General features: G+C 42.1%; 1 protein-coding gene across 8 annotated transcripts in view; it reads left to right on the forward strand.

Moving 5' to 3' along the window:
* Positions 1-27,013, forward strand: part of KIF16B (kinesin family member 16B) — a 394,203-nt gene that overhangs the window by 248,157 nt on the left and 119,033 nt on the right. For all 8 annotated transcript variants that reach the window (XM_081556493.1, XM_081556494.1, XM_081556490.1 and 5 more), the window contains 2 exons: positions 2,574-2,663; positions 26,580-26,663. In XM_081556493.1, coding sequence (XP_081412619.1) covers positions 2,574-2,663; positions 26,580-26,663 — 174 coding nt within the window. The remainder of the gene's footprint in view (positions 1-2,573; positions 2,664-26,579; positions 26,664-27,013) is intronic.

Consider the following 27,013-nt stretch of genomic DNA (forward strand, 5'->3'; position numbering starts at 1 on the left):
GCCCGTGGTTTTCCTGATGGGTGAAGAAGGAACCAGGACAGAAGTCAAAGAACAGGAGGTCAGGGAATTGGAGGGATCATCTGTCATTGATTTAATTACCAAGATTCATGGCAGGAGTTCTGTAGCCTGGGAGCAGATGACAGTGAGCAAAACTCAAGATGTTCAAAGAGTCGGGGATATAAGTGAGGTGAATTGCCTGTGAGAAGGATGGGTAAAGGTAAGATCTGAAGGCATGGTCTTCACGTGGGGGTGTTTAGAGAGGGCAGAGGAGCAGTGGTGTAAAAGTCGGATGGAAGCACAAGAGCCTCCATTGACCTCCCGGGATGCGGAGTGTGGGGAGAACACAGTCCGTTCTTGAGAGGACTGCAGGGGGAGGGGTCCCCTGGTGACCAGTTAGAATGAAGGTGAAGGGGATGTTCCCAAAAGAGTCTGGGGGATGGGGGGACCTTGCAGATGATTGACTGTGAGTTGAAGAGGAACAGTGGAAGCACTCAGAGATCCAGGGAGCATTAGCATGTGAGGGAGGAGGGGGACCCAGGCTTCTTCCGTGACTTTCTGTAGATTCCAGAGTTCCAGGACAGAATGGTCTCCCTGTGAGCACCCTGCATCTTATGGCTCCCAGGTCACAGGTGTGCTTTCGTTAATTCCTGGGCTTTCTTGGCAAGCAGGCAGTATCATGCCCACCTTGTCTGTGTCCAGCCAGGGTGACGAATGGCTGTGCTCTTCTCTAAGGAACGCCCCCCCTCCTTGCTGATTGTGCTCAGCGGGGTCTGTTGAGAAGGAGAGAGCTGGGGAGAAGGCCCCCAGCTGAGCTCTCAGAAGCAGTATTTCCCAATTTTTGGTGACATTGGTACATTTTCTGCTAAATGCTTTTTTGTTAACATACTTATCTTTTTTCTTTCCCTTATTTAAATATTTTTTAAAAGGAAACAGGAAGAAACCTGCCACAATTGAAGCTTTGTTGTAAATGATGAATCTAGAGCCAAGTGATGAATGTTCTAAAACATACCTCCTTGTACAACCCCAGATCATCTCATTTGCCACTTGGGGAAATGAGCGAACCTTGAGGCTGAGACTCAAGGCCCGCCGTTTCTCCCAGGGGCTCTGCATGGGTGTCCTCCCCCTGCCGATCCCGGTGGTTTACTGATCCCCGACTTCCCTGCTCACTCCCTGGAGTTTACATGTGAGCGAATCAGGCTGAATCACCAGTCTGAGGAGGGTGTTCCTCTCATGTGCAGGGTGAGGTTTCCATTTCAAGGGTGTGGCCCCCGCAGAGGCCAGCACAGCAGAGAGTGTGCAGTTAAAGGGAGTGCCCGTGCACAAGACACCTGCGGGCAGAGGCTGTCGGTGGGGCACGAGTCTAAAATGTGGGTCTTTTTCTAGGAGCAGCACGAAGCTTCTAGGGGAGTTACAGGCGGAGGTAGAATGATCAGATTTAAGTGTTAGAAAGCTCCCCTGTCAGTGGTACAGGGAAGGGATGGGAGGGGCAGCTGGGTGGGGACATTGTGGGAGGCTTGGCCAAGGCCACGTGGGACCTGGTGGCCCAGAGTGAGCCGGCAGTGGTGGCAAAGGATGAGAAGGTAGAACCCTGAGGAAGGCGCAGGACCCGTGGCTTGTCTGACTGGTGTGTGGGGGCAGCTGGACCAGCGTCTGTCTGGCGTGGCTCGGTGGCTGGTCGTGACAGGCACTGAGATGAAGCAGAGTTCAGACCAGGCAGAATGGATGGGTTTGTTTCAGACAAGCCGACCTTGAAGTTGGTGTGCGACATCTAAAGAAAAGTCGTCTCCCAGCTGGGGACATGGGTCTGGAGCAATGGCGGGGATGAGATGGGAATTGGTGACTCAAGTGTGACCATAGAGGTTGGTGGTATCTCCCAGCTTCTTCAGGTCCCCATGACCTTGGTGTATGATTGATGGGTGCCAGAGTGTCCACAGGACACATCATCCAACAGAAACTGTAAGTTCCACTGCTGGCTGAAGGCTAGACTGAGAAGTCTTTCTCCAAAACAAAGCAGATTATAGTGTGGGTTTTGATGCTAATGATCACTGAGACGCAGACAGTTTTTCCTTTTTCCATTTTTCTCTTTGTCCTCCACTTTCTCCTCCTTTGCCCTCCCTCTTCCTTCTCCTCATCTCTCTCTTTTTCTTTGCTGCTGCTTCTCTCTTGTCCATGGTGGTGGCATCTGGAACCGACACCACACTTTATATAAGAGTGTAAACGTTCTTTGTGGGCACAGCACTCTAAGAGAGAGGTCCTTCTGTGAAGGTTTTGTCTCTGCGCCCCACATGGAGAGTTGAGGGAACTTCTGATAAGCCCTGAAAAGGAGACTCTTCTGTCCTTCACGTTACAGGGCACATGCTGATCGTAACAAGATTTGGGAGGCAGAGATGCATGCATCAGCAGAGCACAGTTATTATTTATAATGCTGATTTGTGTCGCTAGATTAATGTTTTACTTCTGGAGAAATTTACATGCTAATCACTTTTTGTTAATTTGTAAATTATTTAAAAAAAAAACTGAGTCATCTTTTCCTCTAATTAATGCTGATTTGTTGCACTTTTCCCCGTGAATAGATCACTGTCCTGGATGAGACGTGGACCGTGTTCAGACGTTACAGTCGTTTTCGAGAAATGCATAAAACACTGAAGCTGAAGTATGCAGAGGTGAGTTATGACATAGTTATTTTCAATTAAGAACATCTGTTTTAAAAAGTAAATGCCGTTGGCTGCCTTGTCAATGCCCCCTCCTTTCTATTTAGGTATTAGCTTATACATGTCACCAAGTTTTACTTTAGTCACTCATCTTTCAAAGATAGCTTTTTAATTTTTGTTCTCTGTTCCATTTGTATTTTACACAATTCAGACATCTTTCCAAACACAAAATTTTGAGTGATAGTAAGGAACAGTAAATGAATTCTATCCTTTTCATTAATTTTATGATGTTTTTTAAATAAATATTTTGATCAATTTATAACTTCTCAGCTGTGAGTGAGACCTATTAAAGTGAAATAGTAATACATTTTTCAGTATAAATTTTCCCCTTTTTCCCTTAAAAAAAAGACTCCATTAATGCTTAGACTTCCACATAATGAGGAGTAAAGTCATAAAAGTTACTTTGCCATCACACATGCAGGGGAGATGGATAGTAAATACAGAATTATCTAGAAGCAAGGAGGCATTTCATGCATATGGTAAGATACCCAGAGTGTATGGATACATTAGTGGTCACTTTTTAAAAATTTGGACAAAGACTGGTTTTTTAAAATACTTTTCAGCAAAAGAAGGTATTCCTAAAATTAATGTGTATCTTCCAAGCAATACACGTTATTCTTACTTTTTGTTACTTTTGCTCCAACTAAAGGAAGCCTTGTGTAGGCATTGCTCTTTGGGAATTTTGGGTTGAACTGACTATAAATCAGTCATTAGTCATTGTCTTTTCAGCCTGCTTTCCCTAAGTATGGCTTTTTAGCCCTATTTTTATAGTTTCTTATGATATTTTAAAAACAATTTAATCATACATGTGTCCCTAATTTGTTTCATGTTAATTACATAGTATTTCCTCCGTGGCTTCTACTCTCTCTTATCTGATACACAACATAAAGAAGAATCCGTTTTTGTAAATAAAGTGATTCCTTGACGTGCAGAAGAATCTTGGGTCCAGGAAAAATTGAGTTATCTCTGAAATTCTGTTCCTAAGTCATTATCATAATAGTATTCAGTTGAAAATTGAAGAAGCTTCAGGTATGAATTTTAGCTCATTGCTCCCAAGAGGATTCAGTTCCAAAAGTAACTACATCAAAGTTGTTATTAAGTTTGTTTCTGCACTTTACTCTTCCTGAACTGTGAAATTCCAGATGTTCAAGCTGGTTTTAGAAAAGGCAGAGGAACCAGAGATCAAATTGCCAACATCCGACGGATCATCGAAAAAGCAAGAGAGTTCCAGAAAAACATCTATTTCTGCTTTATTGACTATGCCAAAGCCTTTGACTGTGTGGATCACAATAAATGGTGGAAAATTCTGAAAAGATGGGAATACCAGACCATCTGACCTGCCTCTTGAGAAACCTGTGTGCAGGTCAGGAAGCAACAGTTAGAACTGGACATGGAACAACAGACTGGTTCCAAATAGGAAAAGGAGTACGTCAAGGCTGTATGTTGTCACCCTGCTTATTTAACATATATGCAGAGTGCATCATGAGAAACGCTAGACTGGATGAAGCACAAGCTGGAATCAAGATTGCCGGGAGAAATATCAGTAACCTCAGATATGCAGATGACACCACCCTTATGGCAGAAAATGAAGAAGAACTGAAGAGCCTCTTGATGAAAGAGGAGAGTGAAAAAGTTGGCTTAAAGCTCAACATTCAGAAAACTAAGATCATGGCATCTGGTCCCATCACTTCATGGCAAATAGATGGGGAAACAGTGGCTGACTTTATTTTTTTGGGCTGCAAAATCACTGCAGATGGTGATTGCAGCCATGAAATTAAAAGACGCTTACTCCTTGGAAGGAAAGTTATGACCAAACTAGGTAGCATATTAAAAAGCAGAGACATTACTTTGCCAACAAAGATCCATCTAGTCAAGGCTATGGTTATTCCAGTAGTCATGTATGGATGTGAGAGTTGGACTATAAAGAAGTCTGAGCGCTGAAGAATTGATGCTTCTGAACTGTGGTGTTGGAGAAGACTCTTGAGGGTCCCTTGGACTGCAAGGAGATCCAACCAGTCCATCCTAAAGGAGATCAATCCTGGGTGTTCATTGGAAGGACTGATGTTGAAGCTGAAACTCCCAATATTTTGGCCACCTGATGAGAAGAGCTGACTTGTTGGAAAAGACCCTGATGCTGGGAAAGATTGAGGGCAGGAGGAGAAGGGGACGACAGAGGATGAGATGGCTGGATGGTGTCATCGACTCAATGGACATGGGTTTGGATGGACTCCGGGAGTTGGTGGTGGACAGGGAGGCCTGGTGTGCTGCGGTTCATGGGGTCGCAAAGAGTCGGACACGACTGAGCGACTGTACTGCCATGGGGAAAATACAACAAAGCACTGTGATAGTGTGAGCTGGGGCGGTGGGCTGCTGTAGGTGGGTTGGTGAGAAAGGTGACCTCAGAAGAGTGAGACTGAGCTGAGATCTCAGTGCTGGAAAGAAACGGAGGCATGAAGATCTAGAGGTGAGCTCATTTGAAGGTGAGGGAACAGCAAGTGCAAAGGCCTTGGGGTGGAACCAAGCTCAACGTGTGTCCAGAATTAAAAGACCCATAAAAAGGGGCAAGTGTGGTAGAGAGGAGAGCTGAGACCCAACAATGTGGGGCCATGGGAAACCCATTTCACTGGGTGGTGTGAAGAAGGGTCTGAATATCAAAACCCAGCTGGAATTTCCATTCTGTTAATAGGCGTCCTTTCTAGAAACTCTTTTCCTGAAGATAGACTCCCGATGTAAATAACGAAGACTGGAAGTTGCTTTTCCATGCTGAGTCCAGCTTCGTGACTTCGATTTTTTCCTTATGAGGACAAAAAAGCAGTTTATGGAAGAGAAATGGCAGACAGTATGCATGAATTTGAAAGAGAAGAGAGAATGTGAGTAGTGGTTGAAATCACGTAGTGAGATCCTAAAACAACACCGCCTGGAGAAAGGGAAGCCGAGCTAATCACAAACCCTGTGGGACTACACCAGTGCCAAGGAGCTTGGCATTGGCCTTGGCTTTGATGGACATCTCACTGTTCACTGAGTGCATCCTACCAAGCTATGCTCTGCCTTTGACATTCGTGGTCTCTGGTGGAAGTGAGAGACTTGCCTCTTGTGACACAGCCTGTGAGCAGAAGCCCAGGCAGTTCAACTCTGTTTCCTATTTCTAACCAAACAACAATATCCAAACAGAAATGAGAAGAATCATCATCTCTAAATACATAGTAGTGTGTCATTCTAGATCACAGTCAGTCTTGTTTTGCTGAGAGGACAGCATTGTCCATTTAAGATTTTCAAGATGAAGCTTGAATATCAAGATGAATATCAGCTTTATTGTTTTTCATAAAGTTAACATTTCTTTTGTGTAGCCTTACTTGCTGAGTGTTTGTTGGGACTTGAGCCAAGAATCTATGTATTAAGTGTTCGTCCATTATAGTCACTCTTACTGTTGTTCGTATGACCTCCATCCCTGTATCTAATGTGAATCTTTTTGAAGTCCAGCTGCCTCCAAATGGTCGGTAGGCCATGCTTAGCCCCGGAATGATGTAAGACAGGAATCACTGCTTCCCAGCAGGGCCAGGCACAGAGAGGATGTGGCAGCAGTGAACACCACAGTCCACATGGCTGTCTAGGTGCTGTTCTCTTTGCCCCACCTCTCCCAGGATATAATAATTTAGGTGGTAAGAGACCCATGTGGGGAGTCCTGAAGAACCAGTCTGCTGTATAGAATCGTAGGCAATAAGAGAGCCACTTTCTCTGGGAACAACGCCATGGGCAGAATGTCCAGAGTCTGCATGTGGGACATGCTGAATTACAAGAGTCACCTCACTCAGAGAAGCCTTAAGCTGTGGCTTCCTCCCAAATAGCTATGGTTCCCCTAGCTCACAAATAGTTTTCTACTTGTTAAGTGATGAATCATTTTCCCATGAGCAGTGCTGCCTGGTAACAGTTGGCGTGTCACCTGATCAGGTTCCAAGAATCCACATGATGGCCTTTTAGGCAGTTTCCAGATTTTTACTGTTGTGACGACCACCCTGTACATTCTGGAAGATACCTACCTATCTACAAGTGCTGACTGTCTCTGGGAAGAACTCCCATAATTGTTCACCTGTTCTTAAAGACTCAGTTTACGAAAAAGCAAGGTTAGGAAAGAGCACACAGAAACGGGGTGGACTGAGACCCCTGAGGGCCTTCACCCCTGTTAGTGAGAGGGTTTTAAGAATTCCTGACGCATCTTTCAGCTGAGTCTTCTAATCTCCCTGTTTATTCACTTTCATTTGCTTAATTATTTACTGTAGTGTCTCCTTAAGGAGAATGATGTCAACTGAAGGGCCCCTAAGGGATGCTTTGTATACACTCGGGTGGTGAACCAATTAAAACTGGCAGGGGTTGTTGGTTATTAGGTGTAACATATGTCTGTGAAGAAAATAGAAGGAACTTAGGGGTATTTACCGGAGAAGGCAATGGCACCCCACTCCAGTACTCTTGCCTGGAAACTCCCATGGACGGAGGAGCCTGGTAGGCTACAGTCCGTGGGGTCGCTAAGAGTCGGACACGACTGAGCGACTTCACTTTCACTTTTCCCTTTCATGCACTGGAGAAGGAAATGGCAACCCACTCCAGTGTTCTTGCCTGGAGAATCCCAAGGATGGCAGAGCCTGGTGAGCTGCCGTCTATGGGGTCACACAGAGTCGGACACGACTGAAGCAACTTAGCAGCTTAGGGGTATTTACACGCAAAGCGGACTTGTGAATTGAAAGAATAAGAAGTCAGTGGATTCCCTGAAACTCTGGGGTGTGGGGATTGTGGGTAGGGAAAAAGCAAAAATCACGGAAAAATGTAATCCATTATTTTTTATGGTGACAAATATCAGAATAAAAAAAGAAAACTAAATTATTTGTCCTGAATAATACTGAAGATGAGCAGGTTGCCTGCAGGTAACCAGGCTTGTATGTAATCGTTACGCTCAGTCTGTTTCCAGATTCACTTGTGTGTGCAGGCTTAGCGCTCACTGGACGGTGGTGCTGTATTATTCAAGGGTTTTAAAATTGTTTTATTTTTATTTATTTATGTTCTGTCATCTTAACATTTTCCTCCGGATCCTAAGTAGCTTTACCTTCTGTTTTGAGTTAGTTTGGCCCCTTATGCACTGACATGTATTGTACAAGATAATGCTCCTCCTGGCTTCCCTTCTCCGTGCCCCTTCATTGACCTTGTATGGAATCTTCATCAAGTTAAATCCTGTGTTTTCAGAGTCCACATTTATAAAATGATCGTGCCACAGCTAGTTTATAAAAGATTGTGAGAGCCTCAGATGAAATACGTTATTGAAAGTAACTACAAAGAATCGTGCAGTATCTGCCAGAGAGCATGCCTTTGAAATTTGGTCATGCAAATCACTGCCGCAGTGCTCTTTATCTATGTGAAAACTGTGCATTTTCCACTCTATTAAAATCAGTATAACGCTTTTAAATGCCAGTGAAGTTGCTGCTAAGTCACTTCAGTCGTGTCCGACTCTGTGCGACCCCATAGACGGCAGCCCACCAGGCTCCGCCGTCCCTAGGATTCTCCAGGCAAGAATACTGGAGTGGGTTGCCATTTCCTTCTCCAGTGCATGAAAGGGAAAAGTGAAAGTGAAGTCGCTCAGTCGTGTCCGACTCTTAGCGACCCCATGGACTGCAGCCTACCAGGCTCCTCCGTCCATGGGATTTTCCAAGCAAGAGTACTGGAGTGGGGTGCCATTGCCTTCTCCGGCCAGTGAAGTTATGTGCTTGGAAACAGAGCCCCATTAAATGTCCTCTTCTCTTTATGGATAAGGCAGAGTTTACTGTTGATGTCTAACGTCTGTGAAGTTTGCTTGTAGGTCCAGGTCATAATCTGAGAGTCCGTCAAGACAAAAGCATAGCTCATCCAGAAGCTGAACAGACTATTTTAAAAGCTCATTCCTTTTCAACCATTAGAATGAATGATGAAGACCTTGTGTCCCATCCCGTTCCCCCCCTTTGGTTGAGTGGTCTGATGGGCGCTGAGTGTATTCTAATGAGGTATAGGACATGGGGCTAAAAGGTCAGAGGGTCATTGAGAGAGCTGCTCCTTTTAGGAGGTCCAGAGATGCCAAGGACTTCATTTTAGTACGTTTAACAAGGAGTCCTCCCGAGTGCTAGAGCCTAATGGACCCCTTATGCCTCCAGAGAAGCATCTCATGGTGAAAGCAGTTAAGCGTTGGAATCGATTATTGAGGGCCCTTTTATAGTCGTAGCTAATAGTGATTCTGAAGCAGGTTTGTGTTCTGCCCAGAAGCAAGAGGATGAACCATGAAAATAGGATATTTTAAGTATTAAAATGTACAATCAAAATAAATGCTAAGGGAACTTTAAGGCCCACATGTGGTGAGAGCCTAAGTTACTGGGAACAGGCATGCCTGTTTGCATCATAACTGAGTTATCACAGTGAGTCTTCAGAGTCCCCTAGTGCCAGACAGGATCAGCATCCATCAGCCGCGTTCCCAGGGAGGCTCCTCTCTCCCTGATGCAGAGCTGAGGGAGAAAAGCATTTTCAGAGCCTTCGAGTAGAACATGAAAGATTGCTGTGTTAGAGTAACTGTTCAGTCTCACTCTGGCAGTCTCTGGGTGCCCAGTAAATATCACTAGGAGAAGAAAACGATTAGGCAGGAGCTTATGTCATTTGTATATGGACTTTCAGTTTGTACTGATAGAACCATTTCTCACCTTCTTTATTTCCCAAGTAATTTCCCCAAAGCAGCACCAAAAAAGGGAAAGAAAAGAAACCGGCTCTTGGCTTTATATTTGTCTTAGACAGCTATCTACCATCCATCACTGAAATGCATTCTAAACAGTTTTACAACCAGCATTCCAAATTTAATATAAAAATTGCAAATCTACTCACCACCCAAATTATCAAGCTACCAACCATAGCCACAGGGAGCATTCAGTAAGCCTTAGATAAATTCAGCCACATCAAGCACTCAGCCTCCTTGAATTTTTAAATAGCAAGCAGTTATGTAGGCAAAAAATAGAATACTACCAGCTCCCTGACCTGGTACTTTATCAGAGGCCCAGGTATCTCACTGCATGGCTTGTATTACACCATCCTCTCTGCCTAATAGATAATCCATATTTAAATCACTGCTTTCAAAGGTGGGTTGGGGAGAGAAAGACATCAATTAGCTAAGAAGCTTTTCCAAGATACATGAATGCAGGCCCCAAGCTAGGAGATTCTGATTAGGTAATCTGACATGGGATCTGAGGGTGTGTGTAGTTAGGGGAAAAAATAGCCCCAAAAGATGCTCTTTGAATCACTGGTTAAGATGCTGCCTGTCATTTCTTTTGTATCCACCATAGGAACGTTATTGATGTTTCATTATTACAGTCATTGTTATAGATCACCAAATCTAAAAGCTGATTTCCAGTGACAAATAATCCTGTCAAAATTAACGACAAGCAAATTTAAACCTAGACAATGAAAACAGATTGATAGCCTCTTTGAGCACCAAAGACTATGAAACATAGACTCATACTAGGCTTTCCTGTCCAGCAAGGAGACTTCTGTAACTGGGTTGGAACCATTTGCACATTGTGAAACATACATACTCCTGGGGGCCTTAAAGCTTGGGTAGTCCAGTGTTCATTTTAGAAATGAGATATCAAATCCCCAGAGAGAGTTTTGTTCGGAGTCACCTCAAGACCCGGGGCCCAGGCGAGGTTCATGTCTTCTGACTCCTAGGCCTTCTTCTTGTCCCAGAGTCTCCATGACCATGTTCAGTCAAGAAGAGGGAGTTTGCAGAGCACTCCAGACAAGACCAGAAAGAAGACGGTCTCTTGCCTATAAAGATCTGTCATATAGCGAGACCCCATGGATGAAAACTAGAAATGGGGTTCCTTCTATTGAATGTCATGGCAATGACAGGTTTCTGTCATGTTCTCAGTCCCTAAAAGGGACAAATTAGCATCACAGTAACAGATGGAAAATACAAGCATTTGAGTTAATTCAACTGCATAATTCTTCTTTAAAATGCAATATGAAATACTCATAGATCTGAAATGTTTCTCACTTTGCAAAATTGTTGCAACATGCATGAATGTCCTCAAATCTGTCTTACCTGGCTCATACCTAAATAAAATTGATATTGGCTTTGGGAGGAGTAGGATTTTAAATTACAATCTTTCTACAAAATATAACGAAGTCAGTGCATTCCTAAGTACATTTCTTTTTTTTTTTGGCTGTGCCATGTGGCATGCAGCATCTTAGTTCCCCAATCAGGGATCAAACCCTGTGCCCCCACCCCCCCACCAGAGTGGAAGCATGGCGTCTTAACCACTGGACTGCCAGGGAAGTCCTAGTACATTTCCAGCTGTAGTTTTTTGCCTAGATTCTCACCAAGTTTTCATACTTCATTGATGGTAGGACAGCAGCTTCTGATGGTGTAATGTCCGAATTATAATTGATGGCTGTTCCATGTGGACCACCAGCAAAAGATTCTGCCTTGTTCATTGAGCAGATCCTTAAGAGAACCTAGAATGTGCCAGGCCCTGAGCTAGGCACCTAGCACATGCTCATAAATATTGTGTGGTTCTCTCATGTTACCATGTGCTGTGCTGTACTTAGTTGCTCAGTCTTGTCCAACTCTTTGTGACCCCGTGGACTGTAGCCCGCCAGGCTCCTCTGTCTATGGGGATTCACCAGGCAAGAATACTGGAGTGGGTTGCCATGCTCTCCTCCAGGGGATCTTCCCAACCCAGGATCGAATCGAGAGCTCCTGCTTTGCAGGTGGATTCTTTACCAGCTAAGCTACCAGGGAAGCCCCTCATGTTACCATATCACAGGTCTAAAGGAAGTTCATTGCTCCTTTGATTATCTGGGTTGTCCTGAAGAGTGGCCACTTCATGCCCCTAATAAGTCAAACTTGGAGGAGAATTGCGTATTTGTTTGTGAGTATATTTCTCAGTGACAGCTGTTCTTATAAGGCCTTGGGAGCTGCTATTAATTTTGAGTAGTCAGAAATGCTTCCTTCTTGTCAGCTGTGAGAGTTATGGCAGCTCTTTGAGGAGTTTTCATTATTTGCATTTCTCAAAAGCTGGAGAAGTTGAAATTTACAGCCATAAACCTGCAGTATGTGGGTGTTTCAGATGCTGCCAGTTGTCCTGTAGTTATGTCTACTGGCAGGAGATGAGTTAAAGCTGATTTGACCATATAGTTTTGCCATGTAGAATTTTTCCCTCGAATTTTTTTTTTTTTTGGCCACACCATGTGGCATGTGGGGTCTTAGTCCTTTCACCAGGGGTGGAACCTGTACCCCCTGTGTTGAAAGTGTGGAGTCTTAACCACTAGTCCACCAGGGAAGTCCCATTTCTCTCTAATGTTTAAAAAAAACTGGGTACTGTTTAGGTAGTCACATATTACAGGAGTAAAGAAAATGCCTAGTAAATGAGGAATGACAATAAAGTACACTTTTATTAGGTGGTAACAAAAGTCAAATGTTTTCCTTTCATTAGTCAGGATTCCATACTTTATTAGTTATTGTTCTGTTTTCCTTCAGTGATTTATAACCCAGTTTTAGCTGCTTAATTGTTATAAAACCATAAAAGATAGGTGAGGTTTTTTTATTGCTGACTTTAATTTCTTTTTTATATTAAGGCTGCCATTATTTATATCCAAAGAAACAACGATGCCATTTATCAAAACCTATGCTGTCTGTTGCCTCCAAGACCACCTGGCTAACCTAGAGTGAACTTGGCCAAGAGAGAAAGGCTTCTAATAAAAACAGGCTTTTCCATTACATTTGATTTGTCTTTTTGATGGCAGCAGCCTGGCCGACCTATCTTATTATAATGTAATAAACATTGAAGTCAGAATTTGAGCAAGATGGCTCTTAGAAGACATTAGGCTCTGTCAGTTCATTGGGAATCAAAAAGGGGAAAGCCAACTTGTAGATGAAAATTTCACGCTGAGATCATTTAGAAATATTTCAAAGCAGCAGAGAATGCTGACTCTATTTCTAATATACATATAGCTGGCCAACTTGATGAATAAATGGATACTCAGTGTTTTCATTTTCTCAAAACTGAGATTCACAAATAATTACATAAATTGGCAATGCTAGTATTATAAGGAACCACTGTCTTTTCTTACTCTGTTCATGATTCTTCCTATAGAGTTATTGTTCAGCCTAAAACTTATGGGCTTGCTTCTCAGTTACACAAAATAAAAGTTGATAACTTGGATTTTTCGACTCTACAGTCAAAGAAAAAGAGCAAGACAGATTTCATTGAAAACCAGCAGGCTTCAAAATTATCAATTTCATTTTTTAATGGCTTTTGTTTCAATACATTTATCTTCAGAATAATGTTTTATTTACTGAATTGCAGAATGAGCTTGGCGTTATGTTTCTCTTAGGTCAGAGAAATGTGCTATTTTAATCCTTATTTGTTTCCTGTGTTTTACTCTGTATAATTAGATTTCACAGTTATGCAATGTAGGTAATAGGGCTGTTGTTCAGTTTCTTTCCAGTGTTTTCTAGACCTGTTGTGTCTCTCACAAATATATTTGACCTCAATCATCATTTTTAACTTTAACATACAATTTTCCCATAAGAGCTCAAATGTCTGCATCATTTCCCATTCCTGCTCTAAGGATAATGACTATAGCAGGAAGTGATACCATTTTAAAGGTTTTCTCATGAATACTGCATTCCCGTTTGTTTCTATCCTTTTTCAATTCTACAACCTCTTGAATGGTAACATTTCATTATTATATTGGTCTCTGTTTTCTCCTTACACATGTTCACCTTACTTAAAATAAGAATGCTATGAAGATTTTACGGGAAGTAAGGTACACTCCTCAAAAGTAATATAGCCAAGTTAAGTATCTCCATGGTATCTAAAAGTGCTTCTCGTAACTCTGCGTGGAGAGATTTTAATCATCAGTACCTGAGATACAGGATTTCAGAGCTCGAAAATGAAATATCTCAGTTCAACTCATTCATTTTAACAGATGATGAAACTAAGAACTAGAGAGATTTTACAAGCAGCTCTTTGCTGAACTGAGACTTGAAATCTGATTGCCCCAAATCTCAGGTTATTAAAGGAAAAAGGCATATGATGTTAATTTAACTGTTCCATTAAATATATACAAATAATAATCACTTTTTATTGTTCTTATAAAAATGATGCATGGTCATTTATAAAAGCTTCACATAATACAAGAAGAAAGCAACAGATTACTCAAAATCATTCTTTAAATATAATTAATATTACTATTTAATGAACATTGTTTAAAGTACTGAAATGAATAGGGACAGGTAAAAGGATGGATATGTAGATTGATACAAAGAAATTAAGACGAGAAGAAAGAGAACAGGAAGAATGAATAAAATAACTTTATAACATTGGGCTCATTCTATATATGCTATTTTTAATTGGAAACATTAAATTTATTTTACTTGAATTTAACAAAGGGAGAGAAAACCAAGTAAAACCAAAGAAATTTCTGAGCTTCAAATTAAATTTTTCTCCACCATAACCTCTAAAATAATGTGTTTTAAGAAAAAACAGCATGTCAGGATTCCCTGTCTGTCACTATCTCCTGGAGTTTATTCAGATTCATGTCCTTTGAGTCAGTGATGCTATCTAACTATCTCATCCTCTGCCATCCTCTTCTCCTTTTTCTTTCAATATTTCCAAGCATTGGGTTTTTTTCCAGTGAATTGGCTCTTCGCAGCAGGTGGTCAAAGTATGGGTGCTTCAGCATCAGTCCTTCCAGTGAGTATTCAGGACTGATTTCCTTTAAGATGGACTGATTTGATCTCCTTGCACTCCAAGGGACTCTCAAGAGTCTTCTCCAGCACCACAATTTGAACGTATCAATTCTTGGGCACTTAGCCTTCTTTATGGTTGAGCTCTCACATCCATACATGACTACTGATAAAACCATACTTTGACTATATGGACCTTCACTGGCAAAGCAATGTCTCTGCTTTTTGACATGCTGTCTAGTTTTGGCACAGCTTTCCTTCCAAGGAGCAAACGTCTTTTAATTTCATGGCTGCAGTCACCATCTGCAGTGATTTTGGAACCCAAGAAAATAAAATCTGTCACTGCTTTCACTTTTTCACCTCTGTTTGCCATAAAGTGATGGGACCGAATGCTATGATCTTTGTTTTCTGAATGTTGAGTTTTAAGCCAACACTCTGCTCTCTCACCCTTATCAAGAGGCTCTTTAGTTCCTCCTTGCTTTCTGTCATTAGAGTGGTATCATCTGCATATCTGAGGTTGTTGATATTTTTTCCAGCTGTCTTGATTCCAGCTTGTGATTCTTTCAGCCCAGCACTTCCCATGATGTACTCTGCATATAAGTTAACTGAGTAGGGTGACAATATACAGCCTTGACATACTCCTTTCCCAATTTGGAACCAGTCTGTTGTTCCATGTCCAGTTCTAACTGTTGCTTCTTGACTCCTATACAGGTTTCTCAGGAGACAAGTAAGTGGTCTGGTATCCCTATCTCTTTAACAATTTCCCACAGTTTGTTGTGATCTACACAAAGGCTTTTGTGTAGTCAGTGAAGCATAAGTTAGATGTTTTTCTGAAATTCCCTTGCTTTCTCTATGATCCAGTGAATGTTGGCAATTTGATCTCTGGTCCCTCTGCCTTTTCTAAACCCAGTTTGTACATATGGAAGATCTCGGTTCACCTACTGCTGTAGCCTAGCTTGAAGGATTTTCAGTATCACCTTGTTAGCATGTGAAATAAGTGCAGTTCTACAGTAGTTTGAACATTCTTTGGCATTGTCCTTCTTTGGAATTAGAATGAAAACTGACTTTTTCCAGTCCTGTGGCCATTGCTGAGTTTTCCAAATTTGCTGGCATATTGAGCCTTTGTGTGGATCACAGTAAACTGTGGAAACTTCTGAAAGAGATGGGAATACTAGACAACCTGACCTGCCTCTTGAGAAACCTGTATGCAGGTCAGGAAGCAACAGTTAGAACTGGACATGGAACAACAGACTGGTTCCAAATAGGAAAACGAGTACGTCTAAGGCTGTATATTGTCACCCTGCTTATTTAACTTATATGCAGAGTACATCATGAGAAACACTGGGCTGGATGAAGCACAAGCTGGAATCAAGATTGCTGGGAGAAATATCAATAACCTCAGATATGCAGATGATGCCACCCTTATGGCAGAAAGTGAAGAAGAACTAAAGAGCCTCTTGATGAAAGTGAAAGAGGAGAGTGAAAAAATTGGCTTAAAGCTCAACATTCAGAAAACTAAGATCATGGCATCTGGTCCCATCACTTCATGGCAAATAGATGGGGAAACAGTAGAAACAGTGTCAGACTTTATTTTCTTGGGCTCCAAAATCACTACAGATGGTGATTGCAGCCATGAAATTAAAGGACATTTGCTCCTTGGAAGGAAAATTATGACCAACCTAGACAGCATATTAAAAAGCAGAGACATTACTTTGCCAACAAAGGTCCGTCTAGTCAAGGCTATCGTTTTTCCAGTAGTCTTGTACGGATGTGAGAGTTGGACTATAAAGAAAGCTGAGCACCGAAGAATTGATGCTTTTGAACTGTGGTGTTGGGGAAGACTGTTGAGAGTCCCTTGGACTGCAAGGAGATCCAATCAGTCCATCCTAGCGGAGATCAGCCCTGGGTGTTCACTGAAAGGAGTGATGCTGAAGCTGAAACTCCAATGCTTTGGCCACCTGATGCAAAGAGCTGACTCATTTGAAAAGACCCTAATGCTGGGAAAGATTGAAGGCAGGAGGAGAAGGGGACGACAGAGGATGAGATGGTTGGATGGCATCACCAACTCAATGGACATGGGTTTGGGTAAACTCCGGGAGATGGTAATGGACAGGGAGGCCTGGCGTGCTGCGGTTCATGGGGTCGCAAAGAGTCGGACACGACTGAGCGACTGAACTGAACTGAACTGAGTTTAGCACTTTGAACAGCATCATCTTTTAGAATTTGCGTTAGCTCAGCTGAAATTCCATCACCTCCATAACTATGTTCATAGTAATGCTTCCTAAGGCCCACTTAACCTCATACTCTAGGATGTCCGGCTCTAGGTGTGTGACCACACCATTGTGGTTATCGAGGTCATTAAGACCTTTTTTTTGTACAGTTGTTCTGTGTATTCTTGCCACCTCTTTTTAATCTCTTCTGCTTCTCTTGGGTCCTTACCGGTTCTTTTATCATACCCATCCTTGTATGAATTTTTCCTTTGGTATCTCTAATTTTCTTTCTTTTTAAATTTATTATCTATTTTTTTTACTTTACAATATTGTATTTGTTTTGCCATACATTTACATGAATCCCCCATGGGTGTACATGTGTTCCCTATCCAGAACCCCTCTCCCCCCTCCCTCCCCATCCCATCCCTCTGGGTCATCCCGGTGCACCAGCCCCGAGCACCCTTATATCATGCATCGAACCTGGACTGGCAATTCATTTCACATATGATAATTTACATGCTTCAGTGCCATTCTCCCAAATCATCCCACCCTCGCCCTCTCCTGTAGAGTCCAAAATACAGTTCTATACATCTGTGTCTCTTTTGCTATCTCGCATACAGAGTTATCTTTACTGATTTACTAAATTCCATATATATGCGTTAGTATACTGTATTGGTGTTTTTCTCTCTGGCTTACTTCACTCTGTATAAGAGGCTCCAGTTTCATCCACCTCATTAGAACTGATTCAAATGTATTCTTTTTAATGGCTGAGTAATATTCCATTGTGTATATGTACCACAGCTTCCTTATCCATTCATCTGCTGATGGGCATCTAGGCTGCTTCCATGTCCTGGCTATTATAAACAGTGCTGCGATGAACACTGGGGTACACGTGTCTCTTTCAATTCTGGTTTCCTAGGTGTGTATGCCCAGCAGTGGGATTGCTGGGTCATATGGCAGTTCTGTTTCCAGTTTTTTAAGGAATCTCCACACTGTTCTCCATAGTGGCTGTACTAGTTTGCATTCCCACCAACAGTGTAAGAGAGTTCCCTTTTCTCCACACCCTCTCCAGCATTTATTGCATGTAGACTTTTGGATAGCAGCCATTCTGACTGGCGTGAAATGGTACCTCATTGTGGTTTTGATTTGCATTACTCTGATAATGAGTGATGTTGAGCATCTTTTCTTGTGTTTGTTAGCCATCTGTATGTCTTCCTTGGAGAAATGTCTGTTTAGTTCTTTGGCCCACTTTTTGATTGGGTTGTTTATTTTTCTGGAATTGAGGTGCAGGTGTTGCTTGTATATTTTTGAGATTAATTCTTTGTCAGTTGCTTCACTTGCTATTATTTTCTCCCATTCCGAAGGCTGTCTTTTCACCTTGCTTATAGTTTCCTTTGTTGTGCAGAAGCTTTTAATTTTAATTAGGTCCCATTTGTTTATTTTTGCTTGTATTTCCAAATTCTGGGAGGTGGGTCATAGAGGATCCTGCTGTGGTTTATGTCAGAGAGTGTTTTGCCTATGTTTTCCTCTAGGAGTTTTATAGTTGGTGAGATCTCCAGTCTTTCGCGTTCTGTTGTTTTCCTCTATTTCTTTGCATTATTCATTTAAGGAGGCCTTCTTCTCTCTCCTTGATACTCTCTAGAACTTTGCATTCAGTTGGGTATTTCTTTCCCTTTCGCCCTTGCCTTTTGCTTCTCTTCTTTCCTCAGCTATTTGTAAAGTCCTCTCAGATAACCACTTTGTCTTCTTGCAGTTTCTTTTTCTTGGAAATGGTTTTGATCATCGCCTCCTGTACAGTGTTACGAACCTCTGTCCATAGTTCTTCAGTCACTCTGTCTATCAGATCTAATCACTTGAGTCTATTTGTCACCTCCACTGTATAATCATGAGGAAGTTGATTTAGGTCATATCTGAAAGTTCTAGTGGTTTTCTCTACTTTCTTCAATTTAAGCCTGAATTTTGCAATAAGAAGCTCATGATCTGAGCCACTGTCAGTTCCAGGTCTTGTTTTTGGTGACTGTATAGAGCTTCTCCCGGAGAAGGCAATGGCACCCCACTTCAGTACTGTTGCCTGGAAAATCCCATGGACGGAGAAGCCTGGTAGGCTGCAGTCCATGGGGTCGCGAAGAGTTGGACACGACTGAGCGACTTCACTTTCACTTTTCACTTTCGTGCATTGGAGAAGGAAATGGCAACCCACTCAAGTATTCTTGCGTGGAGAATCTCAGGGTTGGCAGGGCCTGGTGGGCTGCCATCTATGGGGTCGCACAGAGTCGGACACGACTGAAGCGACTTAGCAGCAGCAGCAGCATAGAGCTTCTTCATCTTTGGCTGCAAAGAATGTAATCAAATCTGATTTTGGTATTGACCATTTGGTGATGCCCATGTGTAGAGTCATCTCTTATGTTAGAAAAGGGTGTTTGCTATGACCAATGCATTCTCTTGACAAAATTCTTTTAGCCTGTTAAAACAATGGAGCTTCCCTGGTGGCTCAGATAGTAAAGAATCTGCAGGCAATGCAGGAGACTTAGAGTCAATCCCTGGGTCAGGAAGATCCCCTGGAGAAGGGAATGATAGACACTAGCTTTCAAGTCATTTGTTTCCGTTTTATAAATTATCAATTGTGTTTCTCCCTTATAAATGATCTTATAATAAAGATAAGATTCTTCCAGTGTATTTACTCCCACCTACCTGGTTTTAAAAATTCTATTATTTTTATATTGCCAAATATAGTACATTGTTATACATAAATTATGCATAATTCTCTCCTAGTTGTGAGTTTAAAATGAGGCATTTTCTTTGTCTTGCTTTTCTTCATTCCTTAGACTGTATTGTCTCTTGGTTGCATTTTTTGGTCATCCAGTATGTTTTTTAAAGGTTCACCTTGATTTGTTTTACCAGAGTTTTATCTGTTTGAGAATGTCTACCTGTGGCGAGCACAGTTTAAAGACCTTTCTATGTTAGTTATAAACTTCTTGGGCCATATTTTCTTTCCCTTAACGATTGTGCTCAGTCATGTCTGAGTCTTTGGGATCCTATGGACCAAAGAGGCTCCTCTGTCCATGGGTTTTCCCAGGTTAGAATACTGGAGTGGACTGCCATTTCCTCTTCCAGGGGATCTTCCTGACCCAGGGATCGAACCTGCTTCTCTTTTGTCTCCTACCTTGGTAGGCAGGTTCTTTACCACTAGCGCCACATGGGAAGCCCTTTCTTTCCTTTAGCACATTTCATTTTGCCGTGTTTTTTTCCTACTTTAATAGCTAATCTGTGTTCTTGTTGTCGTCATTCTAACTTTTTGTTTCTTCCATCTCTTTCTTGAGTTCTTCTTGCTTTTTTTTTTTTTTTTTTTTGATCTCGTAGAAGGAGTGGGGAAGAGGGTATGGTGCCAGTGGATTTTCTTTTTTCAGTCAACATTTTTCATTTTAGAATAGTCTCAGACTGGTGGTCCTTTTTTTTTTTTTTTTGCTTTTAGCATGCCTTGTCATTTTTGTGGCAAGCTGGACACAATGTGTCATGTGAAAGCAGCTGAGGTAGACAGGCTTTAGTGTGTGGTTTTATATTTATCTGGCTACGATGTAGGCTAATTTGGGGGAGGGGAGCACCAGTGAATTATGGGGACAAGGAAGGGACAGGTCCTACGGAGAGGGAAGCAGCAATCTGCTGCTGCCGCTGCTGCTAAGTCACATCAGTCGTGTCCGACTCTGTGCGACCCCATAGACATCTACCACATACCTAAACCTTTGCCTGGAATTTTTCTAAGTTTTTTCCTACCAGTTTTTCCTTTCACACTGAGACGTGCCTTTTCTTATTTTCTGGTGTTTGTGGGGACTGTGGGGTCACTGCCTGTGACAGTGAAGCCAGGTGTCTGCCCCTGGGCTGTTCTCCCACCTAGACCTTGAGCAGCTCTGGGCTCTCCCCTAGCAGTCCCCGCTGCCCCCCCTTGGCTTCAGGTGTCCCCCGCCTTCTCCTCGTCCCCAGCTTCAGTCTTTAATCACAGCTCCATGGATACCTACCTAGGGGTTTGGTTGCCAATTCTGGTGAGTGGCTTGTGGCACCCAGCCTGGAGGGGCAGCGGGGAAGCTGGGCTCCCTGGGGTCACATGGCCTGCGTGTGGACTTGGTGGTTTCCTGCTTTGCAGTCAGAATCTTCCTTTTACATTTCATCTCTTTGGTGCTTTTGAGGGCAATAAGGGGAATAAAGAAAAGCTTTAGTCCACTGTCTTTAACCAGAGCTGTTCCATCAAATGTTATGATTTGTAGGAAAAGTATTTCTGTTGCAATCATATTTTTTTTAACATGAGACTCTCTCCATGAAAGTTAAAAGGGGAAATTGATGGCTTTTGCTCTTTATGAAACTGAAATTTTAAAAAAATTTTTTCATGGAATGGTGAATTCAAGACTTTATGGTGTCATTCTTTCCAAAGTGATCTGTTCATTCAATCCAATTGCAGTAAAAATCCCAACATATTCTTTTTGGTAGAAATTAGCAAGCTAACTCTGGCAGAAAATTATTCTGACAGAATTTTGTACAAAGGAAAAAGTTATTTTTTCCTTATTACTGAATCCTAAGTACCTTGATCATTTTATACAAGTCAGGAATACTTATATGAGTTGTTGTGAGGAATATAGGACATCAGGAACATTAATTTTTAGAAATAAGGGCACTGTGTCTTCCTTTGTCAGAGGTTACAAAGGAAATGAAAGAGGAGTCTCTCCTCTATTCACGGATGTTTACTGTTCCTGACAATGTTTCTTATGGAAATCAGACTTGACTATGTGCTCGATTCCAAAAAAATGAAGCCATAAAATTGAAAAAATTCTGACTGTAAAGAACTTGAAAAGAAATGTAAATATCCAGATAATATCATTGATTTTACTTTCAATCTTCTCTTTAACATGAGAAGCCAAACAAACAAACAACATATGTCAGTGTATGTAGGACATGAGAGGAAAAGTCAGGGACAGTCACCTCCTTTCTGAGCCTCACTTGTTTCGTAATTTGTTGGAAATATTACCTTTCAGACAGCAACACTTTCTGCACAATAGAAATCTTTTCCCTTTTTCCAGCTCCCCCGGGCACATCATTTGTCCTGACCAGTGATTCTTTTTATCTTGGTTGGTAAATTGTCCATTTTTAAAAACATTTAGACAGCTTAAAGATTTCATAGCCCAAAAATGACGCCTGCGGAGGATTGCTTGTGCTGTTTTGCCTCAGAAGAAATGAGGTGGTCATACTTGGAGAGAGGAAACGCTCAGGCCTCTCTTCTGCTCCAGATTTCTAATTTTTCTAAGGGTTTTTCTAATATTAAAGATACAAAAGATTATAAGAGTTTTTATAATGCTGAGAATGAAGCATCAGTTCCTGCTCTTTTTTCCTCTAATCCAAGAAAAGACTATGATGATCTTTTTGCTTTTTTCCTTTCAAAAGATGGGCTGATGTTGAAAATGGCCCTGTAATCCATTCTGTATCAACAGCTATTGGTCCCTAAGTGGCTTTGGTGCCACCTGTACTGTTACTGTTTCCCCGGTTCCTTGGCTGTTGTTTCAGCGCTGCTTTTGTTTGTTTATTTGTTTTGGCCATGCTAGGAGGCACACGGGATTGTAGCTCCCCAACCAGGGGTGGAACCCACATCTCCGGCAGTGGACGCTTGGAGTCTTAACCCCTGGACTGGCAGGGAATTTCCAATGTTGCATTTTTAAAATATAAGATGTTTCCAGTTCTGTTTTTTGAGTGCTCTAAGAAAAATATTCCTTTGAAAGAATATTGGTTTAGATGTAGCCGATCAACAATCGCATAACTGAGAACGTTTGCCCTCGGCAGGTAGAAGCAGCTGGGAATGTATGTTCGCCCCAGCGGTCGTTTAAAAATGTCAGAAGTTTTATATGGAGTTTAACCTGATGGAATTGCTGATATTCAACCATTTTTAACTTAAAAATTGGCAATTTCATCTCATTCAACCTAAGAGCTTATAGATGGCAAGGCTTAAACAGCACTGTCAAGATTCCCTAAAAAGGAGAAATGGAGGTAGTTTCCATTCTATCAGAGGCAAGAGGTTAGAGAGCTGTTTCTGATGTAAATGTAATTATTTTAATGGAGGCAATACTTTTTCTTAATACCTTGCCTCACAGCTTTGCCTTTCTTCTTCAGTTTGTTCATGTCCCAGCCCCACTGAAAGGACGTGGACCAGGTCTTGCACCTTGAGTCATGAGTCATGTGGCAACATTAAAAAAAAAAATTTATTTTAACACCAAAAACATTTTGTATTGGGGTATAGCTGATTAACAATGTTGTGGTAGTTTCAGGTACATAGCAAAAGGACTCAGCCATACGTATACATGTGTCCATTCTCCCCCAAACTCCCCTCCCATTCAGACTGGCACATAACATTGAGCAGGGTTCCATGTGCTATACAATAGGTCTTTGTTGGTTATCCATTTTAAATATAGCCACCCCCACTCCCCACCCCCAGCAAAGCATTAGTTCCTTTTCTAAGTCTGTGAGTATCTTTCTGTTTTACTAATTTGTCTCATTTGTATCTTTTCTTTTTAGATTCTGCATCTAAGGGATGTCATATGATAGTTGTTCACGTGGCAACTTCTGCTCCCCTTCCCTCTCTCCCTCCCTCCAACACTTCTTACGTTTTATTATGTGTGGAGTCAGCTGACAGGAGCTGATAATCCCAGGACAGGCTTCCAGGGACCCTGCCTCCAGTCCCATCCAGTTCCCATTGTCCCCACAACAGCCACTGACCCATCACCTTCCTGTTTCCTTGTTAGTGCAGGTCCCGCTGAGGTTCATGCATGGCTCTTGGTGGGCCCATTGACCACTGCCAGCAGCTGTTCATCAATTTTCTGGAGGAGGGCTTACTGTATTTCCTCTGGATCCCTGATCCTCGAGGACTTCAATAGGGTCTTCCATACCCTGTGGATGCCCTTTACAGCCTTGTTGTGAAAACCTAGAGTCGGTCCTGGCTCCTTATCTTGATTCACCCACCTCATGACGTGGAACTTTTCTAAGTCGTTGAACTCTGACTCGGTGTTTCTTCATCTCTGAAGCTAGAGGGTTGAATATTATAGTCTTAGGATTATGTGCCTCAGTGTCGTTTAAGGTTGCCCTTTTCTTCCTAAAATCTGAGCAACTGTATTATACATAGTTTATACAGAGTTATTTCACAGGGTGGATCATCATGGCACAAGATATCAGCCTCCATCCCAGGATGGAGTACATACAGCCATTTGACCATGAGGAAATACAGATGCTTGCTTCCTACCTGGTTCATCTGCTTGAGGTCCTTTCAGTGCACCAGCTCTGACTGAGTATGCAAGTGTGACTATGAATTTCCCCAACAGAAACCACATCATCTCATCAGCCATGTAAGAAAATGACAACCAACTGTGAAAGCATGCTTACCAAGTTTTCAACATCACTGCATTTGAGGGGGGGGGAACACATTTGTACAAGATGAAATCACGGCTGGATGGAGCCCAAAAGACACGTTCTGGGTACCTGTCTTCTGTAAGCTGCAACATATGGCAAGTGTGCTTATGCCAGTGAAGGCAGGGTTCCAGAAATCTCTTTGCTCCTTGAAGCCACATCACCAGTCTAGAGATAGAGGGGACCAGAGAATATGGCATGCTGCATTCTTAGAAATTACCAGATCTCTACTAAAGAATAAGAGTAGCTAAGGTGCATTTGGCATTGCTTCACTAAATATACCAGGTAACATTTACTACTATTGTCTGCAGTTTGTTTTTTTTTTTAAGCAGAGATAACTCAGGATCAGAGAAACAGACTAGCTAGCTAATTAGTGGTCATGATTCAGAATTGCGCTGTTTTACTCCCATGCCCATGGTCTTTCTCTTTACCTTCAACTGATTTCAGATGTGAGCAACCGAATTGAAACATTGGTGAGAAAAGGGGAAGGAGGTCTCACATCTCTCTCACCCGAAGGTTTCTCTTTTTTGGTAGAAAGAGCAGTGGAGTTGGAAACTTCTGTGCCACTTCAGTTAACTTTTAAAAAAGGGCTCTAAAGACTTCAGATCCCTTGAGAAGAATCAAAGTGGAGAATTACATTTAATAAGGCATATACCAGTAAAAAAAATGGCCAAAAGAGTTGAACAGGCACTCCCCATATGGTCAGTGAGCACATGAAAAGATGCTCAACATCGCAGCTCGTTAGAAAAATGTAAATCTGTACCACAGCAGAAATCACGGCATACGCACCAGAATTGCCCTGATGAAAAAGACCACAGCATCAGGGGTTGGTGAGGATCTGAAGCCATTTGGTCTTGCAGTCTGCTGGTGAGAGTGTCGGTAGTAAAACTGTTTTGGAAAGCCATTTGATATTTTCAGATACTGCTGAACATTTGCATTCCATATGACCACCTCTAAGACTATGACCAACAGGACTCCCTACATAATGTTTATAGGAAACGTATAGGAAACCTATAGAAAAATGTTCATAGCAACACAATGCCTAAGGGCCAAAACCCAGAAACTAGTCAGAGATGTCCCATAACCAGAGACTGAACAGACCAGTGGAATGTTCAGCCACAGGACTGAGCCTGCTACTGCTGTGCATGGTTACAGGGGTGGACCTCACACACATGAAGTAGAGCAATGACAGACGCAAAAGGGTTCATGCTGTGTGATGCTGTTTACGTGAAGTTCAAAAATGGGAAACACTAAGCCATGCTGTTAGAAGTCAGGCTAACACCAGCCTTTCACAGGGCATGTGGGGGCAGTAGAAGGGAGCACTGGGGTTTACTGGGCTCCTGGGGTTGTTCTGTTTCTTGATCTAGGTGGTGGTTGCAGTGTGTTGAAATGCTGAAAATTCACATGTTGTTCACTTCTGATGTATGTGTTTTTCTATATGTATATTCTCCTTTGATACTAAATTTTAAGTTTTAAAGTCCTATATATATATACAGATGTTAGTTCTTAATTTTTGGTTCCCACTGTGGAAATATAAATTTAAATCAGCCAAGATTTGCATATGCATGAAATAGGAATTTTGTGGCACATTGTGACCTATATTGGGGGAGAAATGTTGGTTTTTTTTTTTCCTCAATAATGCTTCAGTGGCTTCTCAAGTGTCTGAACCTGACAGGGCAAGGAAGAAAGGAAAAAGTGAATTTCATCAACACCAGCAACTATTGCTGCTCAGCACTCATTCAGCCAAAGCCACATGAGCAGGTCAGATTTGCACCAGATTAGAGAGTTCTTACTTGTCTTGGAGTCTATTAGAAAACTTAGCTTTTTGCTATGATTTTTCTCCTTCCAAGAACAGAAGCTTAAGAATAATACCTGTGAAATTCTAAGACCTGGCTACAACAAATTCTAAACATTCATTCTTTAGGAAACAAGGTGAAAGACTGAAAGAGAAGTCCTGTTTTCACAAAGGCAGTCTGCATTTGCAGTAGTAGCTGAGAAAAGTCCACGTGGAAAGTTGAAAGAACCATAGCAATGGTCTAAAAACTCTCTTACAAACTATGTAGGGAGTGTGCTTGTTGAGTTTTCAAACTTCGCCTCAACACAAACGTAATTCTAGTTTAAGAAGAGGACTAAAAGAAGAACAAACTTGCATTTTAAAAAAGGAAACTTATGAACCACCATGTGGCAAAGAGTCTACTCCGTATCTGAGACTAAACATTGAGACTCAAGTCCATCCTTCCTTTGAGGCTCCTCCTCCTGCCTCCTGTGTGAGCCTGGTGGAGCCTCACCTGGTCTGCTTGAAGTCATACAGTTGTTCAGTGACCAAGCAAGGCAGGACCTACCACCTTGAAACGTCTAACCTCTTTCTCTTCCCACCCCCACCCCCGGTGATAGAGATGCCAAATAATAGATTAATAATGACTCAAAGATCATAAGTGTGATATTAATCCGTCTGTTATAAAATCTGTATTTCAGCTTGCGACCCTTGAATTCCCTCCAAAGAAACTATTTGGAAACAAGGACGAACGTGTGATTGCTGAGAGGCGAAGTCAGTTAGAGGTAACAGAATTAAGCTTTTCTTTCTGTGTGTGCAGAAAATTTGCCATCTGATTGACCAGTGAGAAGTCATCCTCTTAAACACTTAACGGTTCACGGATGTGAAGGTGCTGCCAATCGTTAACGTGGGAGATGGCAGTAGCAGATTATAAAGTAATGAGATCAGTTTATTTAAAATACAAGGCCTTCCCCTCACCCCTTCTCCACTCTAACAGAGCGTTTTCCTGGGTTTTGAGGAAATACATTTATTCCAAGGGTTAGGAGGCAGGTTGTGGGTGAGAACTGAATATTCATGTAGACAGATGGTAGCAAAGCAGGATGGGGGTACGAAGCATGCTGCCAAAAACTTGAAT

Source organism: Giraffa tippelskirchi, chromosome 13, assembly GCF_054371585.1.
Source record: "Giraffa tippelskirchi isolate mGirTip1 chromosome 13, T2T-mGirTip1v1.2.pri, whole genome shotgun sequence".
Classification (NCBI taxonomy): domain Eukaryota; kingdom Metazoa; phylum Chordata; class Mammalia; order Artiodactyla; family Giraffidae; genus Giraffa; species Giraffa tippelskirchi.